This window comes from Cricetulus griseus, chromosome 3 (genome assembly GCF_003668045.3).
Source record: "Cricetulus griseus strain 17A/GY chromosome 3, alternate assembly CriGri-PICRH-1.0, whole genome shotgun sequence".
NCBI classification, from domain to species: Eukaryota; Metazoa; Chordata; class Mammalia; order Rodentia; family Cricetidae; genus Cricetulus; species Cricetulus griseus.
In genome coordinates, this window is record NC_048596.1 from 16,636,706 (window position 1) to 16,658,657 (window position 21,952).

Below are 21,952 nucleotides of genomic sequence, written 5' to 3' on the forward strand. Positions count from 1 at the left end.
AAGAAAGAAATGCTGGAGTATGCAAAGGGAAGACAAATGATGCCCTATTGTTGGTAGTTGGAAAGGTGCAAAAGAACACAGAAGCAACTAATTCAAATCAAGATTTACTAATGCCTCTTTGCTAAACATAACAACATATCTCTCCCCCTAAAGTATTAAACCTAATACTCTTTTTCAATACACCAGAAAGAGGGGGAAAAATGGCTTTGGGTAAACCATGTAACCACAAATGAAACTTTCCAGAGGTAAAAAGAATTACTTCCCAAGTTCAAATGCACAGAAATGACCATTACTTATCTATAACTGGTTTTAAAAACTAAGTCAGCCTCACAAACCTTTATCTGACAAGTTCAGACACCAAACATGTGTTAGAATTCTGAATTTATTGGATTTCCAAAAGGAAATAACTTGGATATATTATGTATGGCCCCCAGCAGGGTCTGGTGTTGCAACCTGTAGTCAACCATATTAATATTTCTCCAGCAAAGCTTATGAGCACACAGTAGAATAAAGACCACTCACAACCTTTTATTAGCTCTGGCCGGCCTGGCTTGGCTGCCAAGTAGGCTGTGGTAGAAACCTTAATGAAAACGTTTGCTCTTCATAGCTTTCTGGTTTTCAGAATTAAGATAAAGGATTGTGAGTCTGTGTCACAATATTAAAGCATCCATTTACTTTAAAACGTGTTACCACTTTTATAAATCAAAATAAAAAAGACAGTACCAAGTTCGTAGATAATTTAAACATGTTTTATTGTCAGAGGATGTCATTTGATGAAACTCTCCATTATTACATAGCTCCCAGAAAATCTTTACCGGAAAAAAAAAAAAAGAAAGAAAGAAAGAAAATGAAAAAGGAAAAGGTTCTCTTAGAGACGGAAAGTTCCTCAAAGAGAAAACAGGCGCATTCCAAAAATGTTTTTAGTGTGAATGATCATGTATGTACACGGTACTATAAAGTAATTCGTGGGTTTTCTTTACCACATCTTACATAATTTCACTCACAGTGTAGAAACCTCCAGGATCAGAACGATCTAAACAGATGCATCGAGAAGGGAGGGTCCCAGGTCAAGCTCTCGAAAAGAATAAAAATAACCTCTACCTAAGGCGAGCTCTCCGCAGCCACCGAGGCTGGTGGTCACTAAGACCAAAAGCAACACCCCAACTACAGAAAAGGAGACTCCAACTCCCAGAAGCCCCCGCGCGGAGGCGGGGCGAGGGCTTGCAGGCCCAGAACATCAAGGCCTGAGCTCGCTGAGGATGGCGGGAACTGAAGAGCAGCCGTCCGCAGTCCTCCCTTCTACCCGTGCCCCCGCGACCCGGCCCCGACTCAAGCCCCCTGCACGGTACCTGTCCCCAGGACTCTCTGTTCTTTTTCCCGCTGCAGCAGGGGCGGTACTACCGGGTCTCAGATGGCAGCGCGGGGGCGACGACCCCGGGGCTGGGGATGAGGGGAAACCTGGCCTAGCGGGCATGCAGCGCCTTGTCATGTCGGCGCCGCTGGCGACGGCGGCATGAGCTGTGGCTGGAGAAGCTGGGTGCGTGGTTGCCGTCTTGCTGCTGGGACTCGGGGAGGCTGTCGGTGCAGAGGTGGGCGGCACCCCCTACTCTCTTCATGGCGGTTCTCTCTTCGGAAGTGACTCCGGTGTGAGCGGGAAGGAACCTGAGGACCGCCAGGGGCGGGCCTTACTCGAGGTGCCGCTTCCCGATTGGCTGACCTGGGGGTCACTCTGGCGGCGGTGCAATAGAAAGCCTCAGCCTGCAAGGAGAAGGCGGGGCTTTCTGGAAGGGGGAGGGGAGAATGAAAACTGCCCTCCCCAGACCCGTCACGTGCGCCTGGGGCGCGCGCCTCCGCGTCGGGCCCGCGTCGGCCTTGGCGGGTGCGTGGGAGTGGGAAAGCGGAGGCTGTGGCCGGTGCTACGACAGCTGGCGACACCCGCCCGATCGAGGGCCAGGAGTGAGGTTTGCAGAAGTAAACCCGAGCCTGCAGCTGTTTGCAGTGAGGATGGCCAACGGTTGTCACGATTGTGCCGCAGAAGTGCACAGCTGCGCCAATATTACACAGTCACTTTTGCATCTTAGGCCAAAGTGCCATAATGCTGTCACCATTTCCTCAGTAACCCGCTCTGTCCATTGTGATTTGACCGTTCGGTGAGGGATCTAATATACAGTAATATGGTTTTTCCCTGCCCCCACCCCAAGGGCAGGGTCGGGAGGACACCTAACCATTGAATTAGACATTTTTTATTCTGTAAAAGTGTTTTGCCTGTAAGGGGTTTCCCATCAGGTCCCTGCAAATAGACGTTTTCAAAGATTTTTGGACGTACCAATCTTCATCTGTAAAGGGTTTCTGCTTTGAAGGCTGTTAGGCTGGGTTTTCTCTGCAAACCGAGAGACTGGTCAGACAGTATTTCTGAGCCTCATTTTCCCTGTATATAGAATGGGTATATTCCTCACTTCTCTGGGTAATTTTAAGCAATAAAAAACAGCAGCGTAGCTGGGCGTTGGTGGCGCACGCCTTTAATCCCAGCACTCGGGAGGCAGAGGCAGGCGGATCTCTGTGAGTTCGAGGCCAGCCTGGTCTCCAGAGAGAGTGCCAGGATAGGCTCCAAAGCTACACAGAGAAAGCCTGTCTCAAAAAACAAAAACAAACAAACAAAAAAAACACAGCAGTGTTAACAGGTTTAGATTCAATCATGTAATTGGTGCAGATACATGATTTCCTTTCCTTTGTCCTTCAGATAGACTCCTGCAGTAACAGGCCGGTTGCTAGAGGGAAGGCTTGAGTCCTAGCACTTGGGAGACTGAAGCAGAAGGGCCAAGAGATTGAAGTTATGGCTATGGCGGTAGTTTAGAGCATAAAGGAACTTGCTTTCATGACCACATGGCAGAAGGAGAGAACTGATTCCATTCAGGGAGTTATCCTGTGACTTGGCAGCATACACATACATGAAATAAATGTAATAAAAGACAATTTTTTTTAAGAGAGAGAAATAGCTGCGTGGTATTGGCATACTCCTTCAGTCCCAGCACTTGGGAGGAGAGGCAAGTGGATCTTTGTGAGTTCAAGGCCGGCCTGGTCTCCAGAGTAAGTTCCAGGTCAACCAGGGCTATACAAAGAAACCCTGTCTTAAAAAAACCAAGAGAGAAATAGATATTGAGGCTAACCTTAACCACATAGCAAGATCCTGTCCCAAAAAAGCTAAATAAAATCTTCCAGAGACTGAAAAACATCCTATTATAATGCTTGTTAATAAACAAATTATCAATCTCAAAGATGTCCGGGCTTTAATTAAGAGAAATGTTCTCTCAGTTGGATAGAACAAATTCCTGAATGACACACACAAAAAAAATTGAGCAGGTCTTCCAAATTTATTGTACTGAGATTGAATTGCTTCTGTTTTTAAGCGTATTAGACTGACCTGAAGTTCACCTCTTTTCTCTTCCCTGGTTGCCCTCAAGAGGAAGAATTAATGGGAATAAAAGGAGCAAAAGAGTAAACACAGGTCTTCCCAGAATGCACATCTGTGTGCTAGGTGTTGAAGGTATAAGAAAAGAAATAACTAAATCAAAGGCACTTTTTCTGCTTCTTATGACTGAGTATTTACTGTACTGCTTATATATATTATTCCATACATTAAAAAAGAACACAATAGGTGTGGAATAATGACATACGTTCATTTATGTCTTTTTATGTATATTGCTTCCTATCCCTTCTGTGATTTAGTACTTTCTGTTGTCTATTTCTCCACTAGGAAGTCCCTGCTTTTCTAACAGCACTTCCACCAAACCTTTAAGCCGATTCCTTTCGTTGCATGTTCAGTCCATAAAAAGAATAAAACCTAAAAACATTCTGCCTGATCAATTAGCCGCTTTTCTTGGATTATAGTATTTGAATCATCCAGCCTCCAAAGTATCGCTTTAAAGTCTCTACTCATACTGGCAAACAATAGTTTTCACATTTCCTTAATCTGATCAGCAGATTATGAAGTTAAGTGAGGCAAGAAATCCCTTGATCAATAAATGGAGATGGAGTCATAATGAAAGCACAATTTAAAAAAAATCTCTCCTTAACTGGGAAGTAGTTACCTAAATCCTCAATAAACATCCAGGCCTGTCTTTGCTTAAGCTGCACAGGAAAAAATACAGATTTGGGTTGCAGGGTGAGATGCATTCAACATACTAACAAGTAGCTACAGCCTGAGATGCTCCTTTCCTCCAAAGAGAATTGGACCTCTATCTTGTGTCTAACCTCATTTTTCACTTTAAATGTGTACATATATACTATGCACAGACTTTTTGTTCCTGCCTAAAGGCTTCCCCAACCTCATGGAGGATGGAATTCGGAGTCTCATGTATATGAGGAGAGCACTCTGCCACTAAGCTATTCCCAGTTTGCTGAAAGCCTTTTGGTTTTTTTCCCTCTTTTACTTTCTATTAGACTGAAAATAGATGGTCAGGGAACTATAAACTGTAAAAGCTGTCAAAAGAGCTCTCGTGTGTGTGCTCTTGTGTGTGTGTGTGTGTGTGTGTGTGTGTGTGTGTGTGTGTGTGTGTGCGCGCACGTGTGTGTGCTCTCATGTGCGTGTGCTCTCATGTGTGTGCTTGTGTGTGCTCTCGTGTGTGTGCTCTCATGGGTGACAAGACAGGAGGGAAAAACTGGGGTGTGGATGGGGATGTGGTGATGAACAATGTCAGCCAGACTAGGTGAGAGCTAACAACTCTCCAGCCAGTATTGAAAAAAGAATTTGGAGACAGGAAGGCTGAACTGTAAATGGCTAGCTTGGTAAGAGCCCAGAGATTAGGAAGCAAAGGCCCAGACAGGGTTTCCCTGTGTACCCCCAGCTGTCCTCAAACTTGATTTGTAGACCAGGCTAGCCTTGGACTCACATATTCACCTGCCTGTGCCTCCTGAGTGCTGGAATTAAAGGTTAAATAATTTATTTTTGAGTGTGTGTGTATTCTGTCTACATGTATGTCTGTGCACCACTTGCATGCCTGCTGCTCATGGAGGCCAGAAGGTAGAATTGAATAACCTTGGAACTGGAGGTGACAGACAGCTGTGAGCCACCATGTGGGTGCTGGGAATTGAACTCTGGGTCCTCTGGAAGAGCAGCCAGTGTTCTGAACCACTGACCCATGTCGCTAGCCCTGCCCACCCAGTGACTTCTGTATATGAAATATTTGTGAGCTACAACTCAGCCCACTCTAGCAGCAACTCAGTAAGTCAGCAGGCTTTGATACTGATGGGAAGGGATGGGAGAGATAGCCAGGGAAAACCTTTATGTGAACAATGGAGCAAGTTTGCTAGGAAAGGCAAGCTCTGGGTGGGAGTCCTGGGAAGAGTGACCATCTAAGGGATGCCAGAGATCCCAGGCAGTCACAAAGATTTGCTAAACACTGTAGGCAAATGATGTCAGAGAACCTGGGCACTCAGGGATTAAGAGACTAAAGAGACATCAGTGCCTAACAAAGATTCGCTAAAAAGCTGGAAACCTGCAACACAACTTCTGGCTTTACAAGAATGACATGGTTTTGTGTTGAGATTGTTCTACTTGGAAATTGACTCCAACGCTCTCAGAGGGTGCTGTAGGGTAGGCCAAGAGACAAAGACCCATGTGCTGGGGAGAGGGTGGGGGTAGGAGCGTATGGAGGGTGGTCTGAGAGGTGGGATAAGGAACAGACTCAGAGAAACAGGAAACAATTAACTTGAAAGCCTGACAGAGAAAGACAAACCATATGAGGGTCTCAAGAAGGGAAGGTGGGCTCACTGTGGCTCAACACACACACACACACACACACACACACACACACACACACACACACACACACACCATCACCACCACTGCAAACAGATGTCAAATTCAACAGGACTGAGCAAATGCTTGGGAAAAGCACCAGTTTAGCTTTAGGGACCGCCTGCAAGGTGCCAAATTTAATATAATGCCATGCAATCCAAATGTCCTGGGAGTAAATAGTAAAACTGCAAAAGCTGCAGCTAAGGACGCCTACTTTATGTTATTTCCCCATGGAAATGTTTCAAGACAGTTTCCCACACAGACACACTAGAAATATATTTGTGGGTTTTGCCATAACTAACAACTTCCTATACTATGGCTTAGTTACTTCATTCTTTGTCATCTTTGCTGGGGATCAAATCCAGAGTCCTGTCCATGCCAGAAAGTGTTCTACCATCCAACTACATCCCCGACCCTTGCTGTTTTGAGACAGAGCCTCACTGTTTAGCTCAGGCTGGCTTTGAACTCACTAGGTAGCTGGCTCATCTTCTCCACAATCCTCCTCCTAAGAACAGGTATTATAAGTGTGTGCCATCACAGCTATTCTGACAAACATGTAACATACATGGTACACACACACACACACACACACACACACGCACACGCACACGCACACATGTTCGACGGGCTTTTTTTCTTTGTGACATATAGCTATGTTGTTGTGGGGGAGGAGAGAATGAGGTCCAAGTTTCTACAGTGGTAGTAGACTTATCTACTTAAAAATGTGAGAAAAGTTTTGGGAATTATTGGTTTAGAGACTCCAGCCAGGCATTTCTCACACATGGTTAGTGAGCCATTAGAAGGTTTTGAAACTGGTAATGAGGCACAGATACACTAAAACAGTACCAACTGCCCCAGGATGGGGCATAGAGAGTGTTGGTGCAGTGCACATGGTATATGAACTCAGACTGATTTCCATCACAGATCGTCTTTCCTGAAGACTTGAATGTTAACTTGCTGACAGGGGGAAAGAAATCCCTATACATTTCACTGAGTATAGTAGGAGACACTACTTACTATTCTATTAGTGTTTCTTTTTTGTTGTTGTTTTGTTTTTTGAGACAGGGTTTCCCTGTGACTTTGGAGGCTGTCCTGGAACTAGCTGTTGTAGACCATGCTGATCTTGAACTCACAGAGATCCGCCTGCCTCTGCCTCCCAAGTGCTGGGATTAAAGGCCACCGCCGCCACCACCACCACCACCGCCACCACCACCAGGCTCTAATAGTGTTTCTTTTCCTTCCTGTACTGTAGCAGCTTCTTGATGGAGAGGAGGCTGCTGTATCCTCTCTCTTCAGTAACCTAGTGACATGCAAGAAGGATATGGGTGAGAAGAGATAATGACAGACAAAAAGAGAACTTATATTCCCTGTTCAAACTGCCCTTCAGGGAGAACTTGAGTTTCCCTGAGCTGTAGAGAGCCTTTTGGGGTAATTATTTGATGTCAGATCTTTGCAATACTCTTACCAGAATTCAACATACTAACTGTGATGTGTATGTTTAGAATTATTTTTTATTATTTGTGTACAGGTATTTTGCCTGTATATATGTCTGTACCATAAGTATGCAGAGGATAGAAGAGGGTACCTGATCCCCTGGAATTGGAATTACTTATAGTTATGAGTCACAATGTGGGTGTTAGCAACTGAGCTCACGTTTTTGGAAGAGCAACCAGTGCTTTTAACCATTGAACTATCCAGCCTCAAGCATGATGCATCTTATGGTGGTTTTTATGGTGCTAGGGATCCAACACAGGGACACACACACACACACACACACACACACACACACACACACACACACACACACACCACACACTCACACACCACACACACACTACACACACACACACACACCACACACACACACACACACACACACTCACACACACACACACACTCACACACACACACACACACACACACACACACACACACCACACACACTCACACACACACCACACACACTCATACACACACACACACACACACACACACACACACACACACACACTCATGCTGCCACTGAGTTATACCCCTAGCCTTTCTTTAACAAGTTCCTTTATCTTCAAACTTTAAGCTTCAAAAACACTATAATGCTGAGCCTGAGTCAGTCATAAGATGGCCTCCTGGGATGGTGTGCCCTTTACTCTGTTATCTAACCTGGAATGTACTATGTAGACCAGACTGGCCTGAAACTCATGAACACAGAAGGTTAGGATTATAGGCCTGTATTTCAATATCTAGCCCCAAATCATTTTTTTAAAGACCTGGAACAATGTTTAAAATTCAAGGGATTCTATACAAACTTCTAGATTTTGCTTTGTTTTGAGTAGCACAATCAAGGTTCTCACACTTAACCCTACAGTGACTAGGTAGGTAGTGAAGAAATATTAATAACTGGGAAGCTGCCTTCAATCTCAGCATTGGGGAGGCAGAAGCAGGCGGTGCTTTGTGAGTTTGAGGCCAGCCTGGTCTACATAGAGAGTTCTAGGACAGTCAGAGCTATACAGTGAAACCCTGTCTCAATAAATAAATAAAATAAAAATAAAATCAGATCCATTTTCCTGCCACTTATAGAGACATGGAGTCACAGAGTATTTCTTAGCATTAATGATGTCCACAACAAGCACTCGTTGGCCATGTTGTAGATCAAAACCTATTCTGAGTAGTTTCTGGATTCTGACCCATTTAATCACCACATTCCTACAAATTAGAAAAGTGTCCTTGTCCAGTGTCCGTATCGGCATGATGATAAATGGTACCTGGTACTCAGCCTCAGTGTGGAAGGAGGTGGGACTGGGAGTGCTGGAGGGCACATTCCTGACTAAATGAGGGCAGTATCTCCAGGCCATAATTTCCACATGGGAATGTGGGTCTGTTCCCTTTCCTCTCGGCACCAAACCCTGGGGGACTGTGAATGAAACATGACAGGCCTGCTGTCAAAGCAGGCAGTTAGCAGTGGTTTCTATAGCACTTGTTTATTTCTGTAGCACTATGAGGTCATGTTCACACCCACCACCATAACCCCACTGTTGAGCCCAGTAATAATGAGTGCTTCAGTGCCCAGAGGGATGTCCCAGAGAGTAGGCAAGATACTGAATAATTTTTCTTTAAAACAAGGTCTGGTCAGGTGGTGGTGGTGCACGCCTTTGATTCCAGCACTCAGGAGGCAGAGGCAGGTGGAGCTCTATGAGTTCAAGGCCAGTCTGATCCACAGAGTTCCAGAACAGGCTCCAAAGCTACACAGAGAAACCCTGCCTGGAAAAACCATGAACTCTGATGTATATAGACAAAGGTTGTCGGGGCCCATAAATATGGCTCTGCTTCATCTTGGCTTAAGGTCAGAGAGTTCAAAATTACCCTTACACTTCCAAGGTTAAAGTCATTAGACCTAAAGGTCTAAGGTGTGGCTGCTGTGGGATGTTTGAACTTGGTCATGGATACTGAGACTTGCTCTGAGGTGTGATTGCTCTTAACCCTCAAGGCCAGATAATGAGAGATTTAGTATAAGGCATGGTTACCAATGCTTGGAGAACTAAGGAAGAAGTTCTGTTTCTTCCTTGTATCTTGATAAAGAAGTCTTTTGCCATGTTCCCCCTTTGGTTGGGGTATTTAAGAATGTTGAAGACTAGCTGGGTGTTGGTGGTGCACACCTTTACTATCAGCACTCTGGAGGCAGAGGCAGGTGGATCTCCATGAGTTCGAGGCCAGCCTGGTCTACAGATCGAGTTCCAGGACAACCTCCAAAGTAATACAGAGAAACCCTGTCTCGAAAAACAAAAACAAAACAAAAAGAATGTTGAAGAATAAACTTGGGGTATCCAGTATTCACTGGATTGCCTTCCGGACTCTATTCTGTGTCTCTGTCTTTTTCTTAGAGTCTTTATCTGCCGTTTCTCAATCCACAATTCCCCTCTTAGGTATGAACCCGGCAAGTTGGCTGGATCTGACTGAAGCCCCACAAAGACTTGTTACAACAAAAGGTGACCTTGAACTTTGGATTCTCCTGCCTCCACTTACAGAGTGCCATGATTATAAGTGTGAATCTCCACACCAGCTTTGTGCTCAGCATCAACTCCAGAGTATCTGATGTGCTAGGCAAGCACTCTGCCAACTGACTACATCCTCATTCTCTAAGAGTTCTTATTTAAAGAAAGTACCACATGTACCAATACCTGTGGTCATCTACAAGGACCAATGATCAATATCAAAAATATAAAGTGTGCATGTTCTTACACATCTTACAGATAGACGTGAACATTCATAAAGATCAATGTGTGAAGGCACTTCTTGCCATATTGTCAGTAGCAAAACATTGAAAGGGAACTGACTAGTTAAACAAACGATGATAGAGCCACACAGAACACTACAGGCAAGGTGTTGTATCTGCAGGGAATGTGTGGTTGACATGCCTCTGACTGCCTAGCCTTCCTTGCTCACTCTCAGCCTTCTTGTGTTGCCAGGCTGCAGATCTTACTGATTTTGCACCTTAAATACCTTTGTAAGCCCCTCTTGTTCGTTGCAAATGTAAAATATATAGATACAAAGAATAACGTAAGTATACATTCAGTAGTTTGCATTCCCAACTATTAATCTTTTATCTAGTTTAATTCCTCTCTTTCCCAGTATTGTGGTTTTGATGACAACTGAAAGGCATGCATATTTAGCCAACAAGGATATGTAGGATTACTTTCTGTATATCTTAAAATATGCGCATGTATATTTTATTTGTGTGTTATACATTCTTATACATTCTTATTTGCCCATGACAAACCATGCTGACGTGGGCATCTCAGTCCACATGTCTTTGAGTCTATGTGCAAGAGCCTCTGTGGATTGTATAATCAGAAGGGAAATTACAGGGCTCTGGGGTAGTTGCATTATCAAGTTTACTGTATGCTTCCAAATTGCTTTCCATAAATGGCTGAATTAATTTACTTCGCCCATCAATTAGAATATCACTTTTCCTGGTGTGGCCTCCAATATGTCATTGTTTTATTTTACATTAACCTTATTTGGTTTAATATCTATTTATATATTTATGGGACAACTTGAATATCTTTTGTTAATTGCATATTTCTATATTTTACTCACATTCTCTCTCCTTTTTTTTTTTTTTTTTAATGTGTGTGTGCATGTTTTGAGACAGGGTTTCTCTGTGTAGCCCTGGCTGTCCTGGAACTCGCTCTGTAGACCAGGCTGGCTTCAAATGCATGGAGATCTGCCTGCCTCTGCCTTCCAAGTGCTGAGATTAAAGGCTTATGCTGCTACTGCCCAGCTAGAAGACTCCATAGTTTGAATACTCAAAAGTCCTTTCTATCTCTCAGCTGCACCCTGACAGAGGTCAGCGGTCCTTAGAGTTTCTTGTAACAGCTTCCACGATGGCCGTCCTGTCTTCCACTTTGCTTTGCTTTAAGCCTCCACTATCTCTAATAAGTCACTCTGATTGTGCCATTTCTAAATTCATCACATAAAAGAAAACTAAATGACATATCCTGTAAGACATGCCCATCCCCCACCCCTCCACCCTCTGCCAACTTTTAAGATTTGCCATGCCAGATGTGACATTTCTGATCTCCCCCACCCTATCTTCTGTGTAGAGCATCGTCCTTCTTGATGCTCCCTAGACTGAGCCAGTCGTAGGAATGGCCATTGGACATCTTTGAACATGTCCTCAGCGTTGCTCCTGCTTCTGGGATTTGGTACAAGCCATTTGTGGTGCATCTTGTTCTTGTGAACATTTCCCTGATATTCCTAAAGAGACCTTGTCGCTTCTTGCTCAAGCCTCACAAGTACTGGGTTCACTGTGATGTGTGACCTTATACTGAAATAACTTACTGTGGGTGTATCTTTTCTCTAGATTAAAAGCTTCAGGTGGACAGGGCTCTGACTGCTTGTCTCAAGAGGCAGAACAGTGGGGTGTCTAGGAGTGGACACTCTGAAGCCAGCCTACCAGGGTTTGAATTGCCTTTTTCACTCTTAGGGAAGTTACTTAACCCCTCCATGCCCCAGAGTTCTCATTGGTTTGTGTTAATTGAGTTAATACATATAAAGAGCCTGTAATAGTGTCTGGCAGAATCTAGTAAGTGCTCAATAAATCTTCATTCTGATGATCACTGCTATTAACTAGTTACTAATAGCTATCATTTATTTATATCATTCTGGATGACACTTGGTAGGAAGATGTACCCAAGGCAGAAGCAGTGCTAGCCCAGGTAGCACCTGGACATTCCCAGCTGAAGGTCCAGGAGTCACCCAGTAGTTACTTCCTTCTGACTGGGTCCCTGATGGTGGTGTTTTTATTCCTGGCCTATGTCCCTTGACCCTCCACCCCAGTCACTTAACTCTTTGCCAGAAACAGCTAGAGGTGCAGGAAAACACACTGTATCAAAGGTGCCTTTGCATCTTTGCATCTGTAAAACCCTGGTCACCACTCTGGGCTGCCACCACCCCAGTCTTCTCCATCCCACTCACCAAGTCTGCCTTTTCAAGTCTGAGCTCTCAGTAGGTGGCAAGCTCCAAGCCTCTGGGCCAGAATTCCTCCAGAATCCAGTTTCTCGGGTTGAGGGGCTCACATGCCCTTCACTATAATGCTCTCTTTCTGAACTCTTCCAAGCACAACATTTTTACTTTGTGTTCTTCTTATGACCTGGGCAGAAAGCAGCCCTCTGAGCACCCAGGAGCAGAAAAATTAGCTTGATGTTTGTGTGATAGAGCAGAGCCAAGAAGTGCTACGCCTGATTTTCTAGAGACCCCAGCTGCTGGCTTCCATCACAATGAAGCACTTAACTGTGAACAGGTGTGAGAGTCAAGGGCTCAGCCTGGGGATTTGGAGTGGCTCTGGTTCAGCCGAGCAAATGGGGAAACAACAGGTGTTTGCAGATGCAACCCATGAGACACTGTACCCACAGCTCACTTTGAGACTGAATTCTCATGAAATCGGTCCCTTTGTGGACCGCCCCCCCCCCCCAACACACATGTACATACACTGGTTCTCCATGGAGCTCAGAAACTGCATCCTGAGAACTTCTGCCAGCCTTGGTTACAGGTACTTGGAGGTTAGGTGTGACTCAGGATTAGCTGCCTGGGGGCCGGAGTTTCTGGCATTTTTAGGCTGTTGGTTGGTCACAGAACACTGCAGAGGTCTATGTGCATAGTAATTAAGAGGGATTTTCTTGTTTGAGCACAAGGTTAGAATCAACAAACTGACAGGACATTGGCCCACTGAATGGGGTTCCCCAATCTAGGGTGCTCCAAGTCGCTAAGATTTCTCTGAAAATACGGCACCCTCAGGCTTCACAAGCAGGCATAGTATGGGAGGAAGGGTTAATCTGACCTCCCCAATACTAGAGTTAGAAATTCGGTTGGAGAATTCTGTAAAATAGGCATTTCCCTTATTCTGGCCTCAGGTGGACAGGAGTCAGAGCCAGTACCTAAATCATGCTTGATGAGTTTTTGCTATCCCTTCTTACATTGTGGAGTGATGGCAAAACCCACTTAAAACTGAAATGTCCCAATGTTGATCACCAGACAGGAGAGTTTAGGGACAGAAGGTTGCTCTTTAGCCAAGAAGAGGTAGACAAACTCAAAGGACAAATGGCAGCCACCCAAGGGAAGAGAAGGGAGCATGTAGAGTATCTGGGTCTGGCGCCAGAAAGTTTGGATGAGGGTCACCATGGAAACAGCTGAAAAGAGGAGGTGAGCAGCCACAGAGTTCATGGGTGAAGGAAAGCCACCTGCAGCAATATTCATAATCACCAAAATGGAAGTAATTCAAGTATCCATCAAAGGACAAGCAAGTACCCCACCAAACAACTTTATCCTGGAATCCTATACAACCATTAAAAACACTGGAGAAGATATAGTGTGTGATGTAAGAAAGATGGCTTGAGATACCGGGAGAAGAAGCACAGTGTACCAAGTGTGCACACAGTGAAATCCCTTCTGATTTCTTAAGATCAGGCATGGACTGTTTACTAACATAGTCTTGTATTGCATAGACAGACATGTCTACAAGGAAACACAGTTGCTCTTTGACTGACAGCGGTGTTACAGCCTGCTAAATTTACGGCAAATTGAAAACACTGGGAAATGCGTTTCATACATCACCGTCTAGCTGCACAGTTCACTGTAGAGCGCTGCTTGTGTCTCCTGGCTGATGAGGAACTGCAGCTCACACACAGCCCCTGCCCAGCACCCACCAGAGAGTATTCTGGAGCATATGGTAGGCCAGGGAAAGATCACAATCCCATTGTACACTGAACGTGTGTTGCTTTGACACTGTCATAAAGTCTAAAGTCATTAAGTGGAACCACCATGAGTCAGGGCTGTTTGCACACAACCCAGCTGGCAGCACCTCCACCCTGTCCTCCAGGATTGGGTTGTAAGGGAGGAATCCGGGAATTGTTACTGTCAACTTTGTAGTCTTTGATATGGCTTGCCAATGTTTTATGTGCACAGTATTATGCCTACATGTATGTCTGTGGGCCATTCGGGTGCCTAGTACCCATGGAGGCCAGAATACAATGTCAGAGCCTCTGGAACCGGCTTCGAGCCAACCATGAGTGCAGGGACTCAAACCTGGGCTGACTAGAAGGGCAGCAAATTGCTCTTCACCACGGAGCCATCTCTGTAGCCCCTTGGATTGACAATTTTAAACAATGTTTTTACTTTTTAAAAAATTCTGTTTTAAAAAGGCTTTGATGATTTTCGACAAGGTGAATTTCAGGCTGTTCAATATAGCAACAGGCCCTCCATATCAGTAGATTCAATTGTGTGAAGCTGGGACAGGAGAGTGGCTTGGGGGCTGAGGGGGGTTAAGACTGCTGCTCTTCCTGGCCCCCCGAATGGTGGCTCATAATTGGCTGTAACTCCAGTTCCAGGGGGTGCTGAACCCCGTTCTTGCCTCTTTGAGCATCGGGCATGCACATTCTTACATGAAGGCAAAACACTCATACACGTCCGATAAAGAAAGATAAATAAAAATTTTTTAAATTTTATATGAAGATTGAAAATATTTGAGGAAAAACCTTTGTTATGAATGTATACAGACTTTTTTTGTCATCTTCTAAACTATATTACAACTAATTATATGGCATTTACATTGTATTAGGTATTATAAATAATCTATAAGTAACCTAAAGTGTTATGTGCAAATAATACAAAAGACTTGAGCAACTTTGAATTTGGGTTTCTGAGGGGATCCTGAGAAACCACTTAACTTGAAAGGTTTCCTTCTCCTTCTTTTCTGCCTTCTCATCTTTCTCCTCCTCCCTCCCTTTCCCCCTCTCCCTGTTCTATCTACCTATCTCCCCTCTCTCTGCAATGAGAATGGAACCCATTCCATTGTGAGAGCCTCACACATGCTAGATGAATGAATGTTCTACCCCGGACCTACATTCCCAGGCTGAGATGTTAATCGTACGAGGAATGTGGACTTTAGTCTTCTGATTTCTTCCTGCATTAAGGATGGTAGACAGCACTGCATCACTACTTTACATTCTTTTCAAGCACATGTAGAATATTAGCAAAACAAACAAAAAGCATAGCAAGATTCAGTGAGATCTCAATAGGATGGTAGCATGCAAAGAATGCTCTATTCTCTAGTGTAATAGACTTAGCAATAAGCAAAAGTGTCACATATTAAATAACCGTTAAGTAAGAGTGTATAACTACCTTTTTTAGCAGCGGTAACAAAGGCAAAACTTGTGCAGGTGAATTTTCTCTGGTCTTGTTTTTTTTTCAACCTTCACTTCCAATTACAATGACAGAACTCGTTGCTCCTGTGTGGAAATACCTCTGAATAAATGATCAGGTTAATTTGTATCTCACCTCTTTCCTTGAAGGATTGAAGGCAGGTCCGTTGCTCACCAGTGCAATTCGGAATCTGAAGAAACCTTACTCTCTGTGGTTATAATGCTCACTCACTAAAGCATGAAAATTCCACCAGGAGTCTAATGCGTGGCTACAAGTGCCACTGTCTGAAGAACCCTGTTCTCTCTGGAGAGGAGTCCACACCTGCCAGTCACAATAATGCTTAGATATTGACAGGGACAGATGTCCAAGATATCTTATGTTGGGGGAGGGACGGAAACCAACCCAAAATCCACAAACCACAGCCAACTCTTGAATGCACTGGTCGATTATCTACTGTGCATGCATATAGTTTAAGCATCAAGAGAGGAAGGAGGAGCCACAACTTTTGATGTTCTTTGTTTGTGATGCTAGAGATAAACCCAGGCCTTGCACTAGACAGGCAAGTGCTTACTTACCATTTGGAGGGAGAACAATTCTCTCTCTCTCTCTCTCTCTCTCCCTCTCACTCATTATTATTTATTATTATTATTATTAATTATTATTATTATTGTTGTTGTTATTATTGGTTTTTCAGGACAGGGTTTCTCTGTGTAGCCTTGGTTGTCCTAGAACTCACTCTGTAGACCAGGCTGACCTTGAAGAATAACAATCTTTTTGAGAGGATACATTTTCTAAGAGAGCACTGAGATAATGACTGGGGCGGGGTGAAAACTTGGGGTTTTGCTTGTTATTGTTTAGCTTTGTGTTTGTTTGTTTTTGGAGACAGGGTTTCTCTGTCCTGGAACTTGCTCTGGAGACCAGTTTGACCTCGAATTTACAGAGATCCACCTGCCTCTGCCTCCCGAGTGCTTGGGATTAAAGGCGTGCGCCACCACCGCCCGGCTTGTTTTTTAAAAGATTGATTTCTTTCTATTTTATGTGTATGGGTGTTTTGCCTGCATGTATATCTGTGTGCCATGTATGTGCAGTGTCAGTGGAGGACAGAAGAGGGTGTCATATTCTGCGGAACGGGAGCTGCAGATGTTTGTGAATGGCCATGTGAGTCCTGGGAATTGAACCAGGTCCTCTGGAAGAGCATCAAGTGCTCTTACTCTCAGAGCCATCTCTCCAGCCCTATTTAGCATTTTTAATGCTAACATAGGTGAGCTGAGGGAGCATGGTTAACTTCAGGCTTAAGACTGCTTAAGCTCTAAATGGCCATGCTAGGAATTTTGTAACAATTTACAAATGTGTGCATATCAAAGGTGTCCATTTCTACAGAGAAAGCAATCTAGATACATGCACTCAAATGTCATTGTGATTATGTCTCTGAGGGCTAGGAGGGCCACTTTTACTTTGCCTATTTCTCTTATGTTTGGTATGTTTACAGTGGGTATTTGTAGCCCAGAAAACTGAAGATTAAAACCAAAACAAACTGCCGGGCCATAAAACAAACTAGTTAACATGTCTCATCTTGCATCTTTCTCTTTTCCTCCTTTTTAAATAAAAACATAACACCGACAATGGGTAGTTAGGACTTGTCCAGGAATAGCTGGCTTCAGATTTTCAGGTTTCAAGTGCAGGAATGACATCATCTTTCCCTCAAGCCGGCTCCCTAGATCTCACCACTAACTCACAGCATTGTTCAGTTTCCTCTGTGCCCTCTCTTTGTTGCCTCTGACTTCCGGCCCCACCCCCACCCCATCCCAAATCTGCCTGGGCTCAGCTGACATTCTGATTATTAAGATTTCGAATTCTGAGTTTGTTTATAATCCCAGATACACAGGAAGCTGAGGCAGGAGGATTGTTTGGCCTGCCTAGGCAACACAGGAACCCCATCTCAGAAGAGAAAGAAAAATGGAAAGGAAAAAAGTACATTCTCCATTTTTCTTTTCCAGCTTACTGATCCCATAGAATAGACATCTCCTTGGGCCTTCTAATGAAACAATGTTTTTTCCTCCTGAATGTTTTCTTGTGCATTTCAGTGCCTTAAGAGGCTAAATAAGGCCTTTCCGTGGTGGCACACACCTTTAGTCCTAGCACTGGGGAGACAGAGGCAGGCAGATCGCTGTGAGTTTGAGGCCATCCTGGTCTGCAGAGCGAGTTCCAGGACAGCCTCCAAAGCCACAGAGAAACCCTGTTTCGGAAAAACAAAACCAAAAACAGCAACAACAATGACAAAAAACTAGATGAGTGTAAAATTTGGATGTAATGAATGAAATATTTAACATGGAGAGTTTTCAAAAAGCTGTGTCAAGGAGCCAGAGAGATGGCTCAGCAGGTAAAGGGGTTTGCCTCCAAAACCAGTGACCCTAGTTCAATCCCCCCTACAAGCCATGTAAAATGCTGAGTCATAGTAAGCGTCTGTAATCCTAGCACTCCTAGAGTGAGCTCCATAGGTGGTAGAGGCAGGAAAACTAGCTGGGAGTTCATGGGCAAGGTAGCTTAGAATAGGCTGTGCTGCAGCAGAAATGCAAGACCCTGCCTCAGCAAGGAGGAAACTGCCCAGGAAAGCTGTCCCCTCTGACTTATACAAACACTCCGAGGAAAGCATAAGCTCCAACTCCAAACACAGAGGGCCATGATTAAACCGGAAGCAACAGCTGGGCATTGTAGTATTTATTTGCAATCCCAGCATTCCTGAAGTGGAGGTTAAGAGAAGCAGGGGTTCAAGGTCAGCCTTGAATACATCTCAAGTGTGAGGTTAGCCTGAACTATATGAGACCCTGTCTCATAAACAAGAGAGGGACTGGGGAGATGGGTCAGCAGTGAGAGCATTGGCTGCTCTCCCAGGGGCCCTAATCCAGTTCCTAGCACCATATAGCAGTTCACAACCATCGTGACACCCGTTTCCTGTGGTCCAGCACCCTCTTTTTGCCTCCACGAGCACTTCATGCATGAGGTGTACAGACAAACATGCAGGCAAAACACCCATGTATATAAAAGGAAAATCATAGCACAGGACAGCACAGCATAGTGGCGCACACCTTTAATCCCTTCTCTCCAGAGGCAGAGGCAGGTGGGTCTCTGAGATTGAGGCCATTCTGGTCTACATAGCAAATTCCAGGCCAGCTAGAGCTACATAGCCAGACCCTGTTTCAAAAAGGAAAACAGGCAAAACAAAAACAATAAGTAGTAATAAATAAGCAAAACCTTGGAGGTAAGCTAGCCTTTCTAGTCAGTTTCATGACTGAAAGCAGCACCTGGAGTGAGGTGGTCCCCTGGATGAGTGAGAAGACTGCGGTTTTTGAGTGATGGGTCTACCCAGTGGCAGGAAGGACTTTAACCAGCTGAGAGGCTTCTCTGGGTGGAGCATTCTTCAGGGGCTGGAACTTCCTGGAGAAAGGCTGTTGGGGCCAACTGGGATTTACTGGGGTTTAGCTAATAATCCTTGGTCTGGAGACAGAGATTGCTGTCTGCCTATTTTTTTCATGTGCCATACCAAGATAAAAGCCCAGTAAACGAGAGGCCTGGAAGTGAAACCCCAAGGCCACCCAAGCAGAGAAAGTGGGGAGCAACATGGGACTCTGGAACATAAGAGAAGGGGTAGTACCCAAGGAGGCCTTCCAGAAGTCACGCTGGAAAGGATCAAGAGCCAGACCCCAGAACCAACCCTTTTATCACCTGGAAAATTCTTTACTCTGCGTGGCTTCCTGGGTTGTGTTTTTCACATTTCCTACCCGTTTCCATGGTGATTAGCAGTAAATCAGTTACAGTAAAAGCTGAAAGATAAAATGTATCTTTAGGGTCAGGCAGGGTGCAGGGAGCTCAAGAGTCTTGCAGAGTCATTCCATCAGGAGAAGAAAGCAGCCGTCTTCTGGAAGTGGAGTTATCTGTCCTGGCAGCGACCTCTGGGCAGAGGCGGCTTGGGGAGCAGTGGCAGGCTTAGTTTTTGTAAAATGTCCACTATTATTTTATTTGTCCCTGTATAGTATTTAATTCACACCAAATTACAGGTAGTAATTTTCCCTGTATTTGTTTTTATATTCTAGCTGACTCAAAGAATGGAACCATGATGTACACACTCCCGTATTCCAGGGTACCTGCTATACATAGCCTGGTAAGGAACTGAGCAGATGTCAGAGGCTCAATATAGTTTAGTTCCTTCTTTTTTAGTTGAAAATATTTCTATGTAAGACAGGTATGGTAGTGCACAACTTTAATCCCAGCACTCCAGAAGCAGAGGCAGGTAGATCTCAGTGAGTTAGATAGAGGGTAGCCTGGTCTATAAAGCCAGTTCCAAGCCATTGAGGGCTGTATAGTGAGAACGTCTAAAACAATTTTTAATGCATATACAGGTATAATACATCACTATGTCCTTCCAGTTTAACTTTTCTCTTAGCTCGTCCTCAAATTCTTTTTTTTTTTTTTTAAGATTTTATTTGTTTATTTGTACACAACATTCTGCTTCCATGTATATCTGCACACCAGAAGAGGGCACCAGATCTTATAACGGATGGTTGTGAGCCACCGTGTGGTTGCTGGGAATTGAACTCAGGACCTCTGGAAGAGCAGTCGGTGCTCTCATAACCGCTGAGCCATCTCTCCAGTCCCATCAAATTCTTATAATTATATGCAAATAGGATGCACATACAAATACAAGTTTTATCAATATGTGTCTTTCAAAAATGAGATTCCATCTTTCTTGCTTTTCACTCAGTAGCACCCTTTGGAAATTTATCAAGAAGACTTCTGAAGGATCCATGCCTGCCCAATAGATAATGAAGCTGGGACTTCCTTCAACTGAAGGATGGGCATCTTGAGTCCCAGTACTATATAGCTGGTTGTCCACATCTCTTCACATCTGTTTTTTTCCCCAGTGACATCAACTGCTGACTTGAAATCGGGCATGGTGGAAGGATTTACACCATAGAAATCTCCAGACGTTAAAAATGATGCTTTGGACTGGGCAGTGGTGGTACAAGCCTTTAATCCCAGCACTGGGGGGAAGAGGCAGGTGGATCTCTATGTGTTGGAGGCCAGCCTTGTCTACAGAGAGCGTTCCAAGACAGCCAGGGCTACACAGAGAAACCCTATCTCGAACCACCACCACCCCCCCCACACACACAAAAAAATGGTGCTTTGGGTGCTGGAGAGATAGCTCAGCAGTTAAGACCTCATATTTCTTTTCCAGAGGACTCAAGTTCAGTTCCCAGCATCCACATGGCAGCTCACAACCATTTCTAATTCCAGGTCCAGGGGATCTGATGCCCTCTTCTGGCCTCTGCAGATATTGCATGCACATGGTGCACAAATACAGATATGTGGGCAAAACACCCATACATAAAAAATAATTAATCTTTAAAAGGGGAGGACTTTTCTTTTAATTTTAATTAGCAGATCATATATCCCTATTAGTTTGTTTTTGATCTCCCTGCTCAAGGTTGTGAGAAAATGACTAGTACAATTAGGACTGATATGCACACATGCATGCAAAGCACAAAAAAAATATGTGTATATATACATGTGCACATACATACATATGCTTACTAGTGTTTGTATATATATATATATATATATATATATATATATATATATATACATGTGCACATACATATGCTTACTAGTGTTTGTATATATATATACAGGTGGACATACATATGCTTACTAGTGTTTGTATATATATATATATACATGTGCACATACATATGCTTACTAGTGTTTTCATTTCTAGGGCAACTAAGAGTGGGATTGATGGATCAAAAGAATACATATCTTCAGTTTCTAAAGCTGTTGTTAGTTTACAAAGGGTCATAGAAATGTACATTTCTATCATCAATGGGAAATCTGTTTGCCTTCATTCTGGCAATGGACACCACCCTCAGTTTAGCTCTTGCCATCTGAAATGGATGAAGTAATATCTCATTTGATTTGTATTTCCATGAGTATTAGTAGCTGCGAGCAGGGCTGGAGGGAAGGCACAGTGGTTAAGAGCACCGACCGACTGCTCTTCTCGAGGTCCTGAGTTCCATTGCCGGCACCCACATGGCGGTTTGTAACCGTCTGTAACTTCAGTTTCAGGGCCTCTAACCCCCTCTTCTGGCCTCCAAAGGCACCAGGCATGCATGTGATGCCCAGACATACATGTAGACAGAACACCCATACACATTAACAAATTAGGTAAGTCTAAAAAATTTTAAAAAATTGTTGTGAGCTCCTCCATCTGTGCTTGCTGATCAGTTAAGTGCTCTCTCATGACGCGTTCGCTGCTGCCAGTCGCTCATTTTCCTGCTGGGTTGTTTGCTTGCTTTTTAATCTACTTATAAAACCCTCTTATTTGCTATTACTTCTAATTATCCATTTCTCCTGTTCAAGTTTGTACATTTGTCTACTTAAAAAGTATTTTATTTTACTTTATGT

General features: G+C 44.1%; 1 protein-coding gene and 1 long non-coding RNA gene across 4 annotated transcripts in view; one reads left to right on the forward strand and one right to left on the reverse strand.

Annotated features, from left to right (window-relative positions):
• Nucleotides 1–1,653, reverse strand: part of Slf2 (SMC5-SMC6 complex localization factor 2) — a 51,049-nt gene extending 49,396 nt beyond the window's left edge. Inside the window, exon 1 of one of the 3 annotated variants that reach the window (XR_003483690.2) lies at nucleotides 1,350–1,653. Coding sequence is in view for 2 of the 3 variants with exons in the window: in XM_027407209.2 (XP_027263010.1) it covers nucleotides 1,350–1,489 (140 nt within the window). In the remaining variant the exon portion in view is untranslated. The remainder of the gene's footprint in view (nucleotides 1–1,349) is intronic. The other 2 variants (XM_027407209.2, XM_027407210.2) reach the window with 2 other exon arrangements.
• LOC113834820 lies at nucleotides 1,243–20,563 on the forward strand. The gene is made up of 3 exons (XR_003483691.2): nucleotides 1,243–1,345; nucleotides 19,585–19,652; nucleotides 20,413–20,563. It is a non-coding gene; the product is annotated as an uncharacterized LOC113834820 (long non-coding RNA).
• The last annotated feature ends 1,389 nt before the right edge of the window (nucleotides 20,564–21,952 follow it).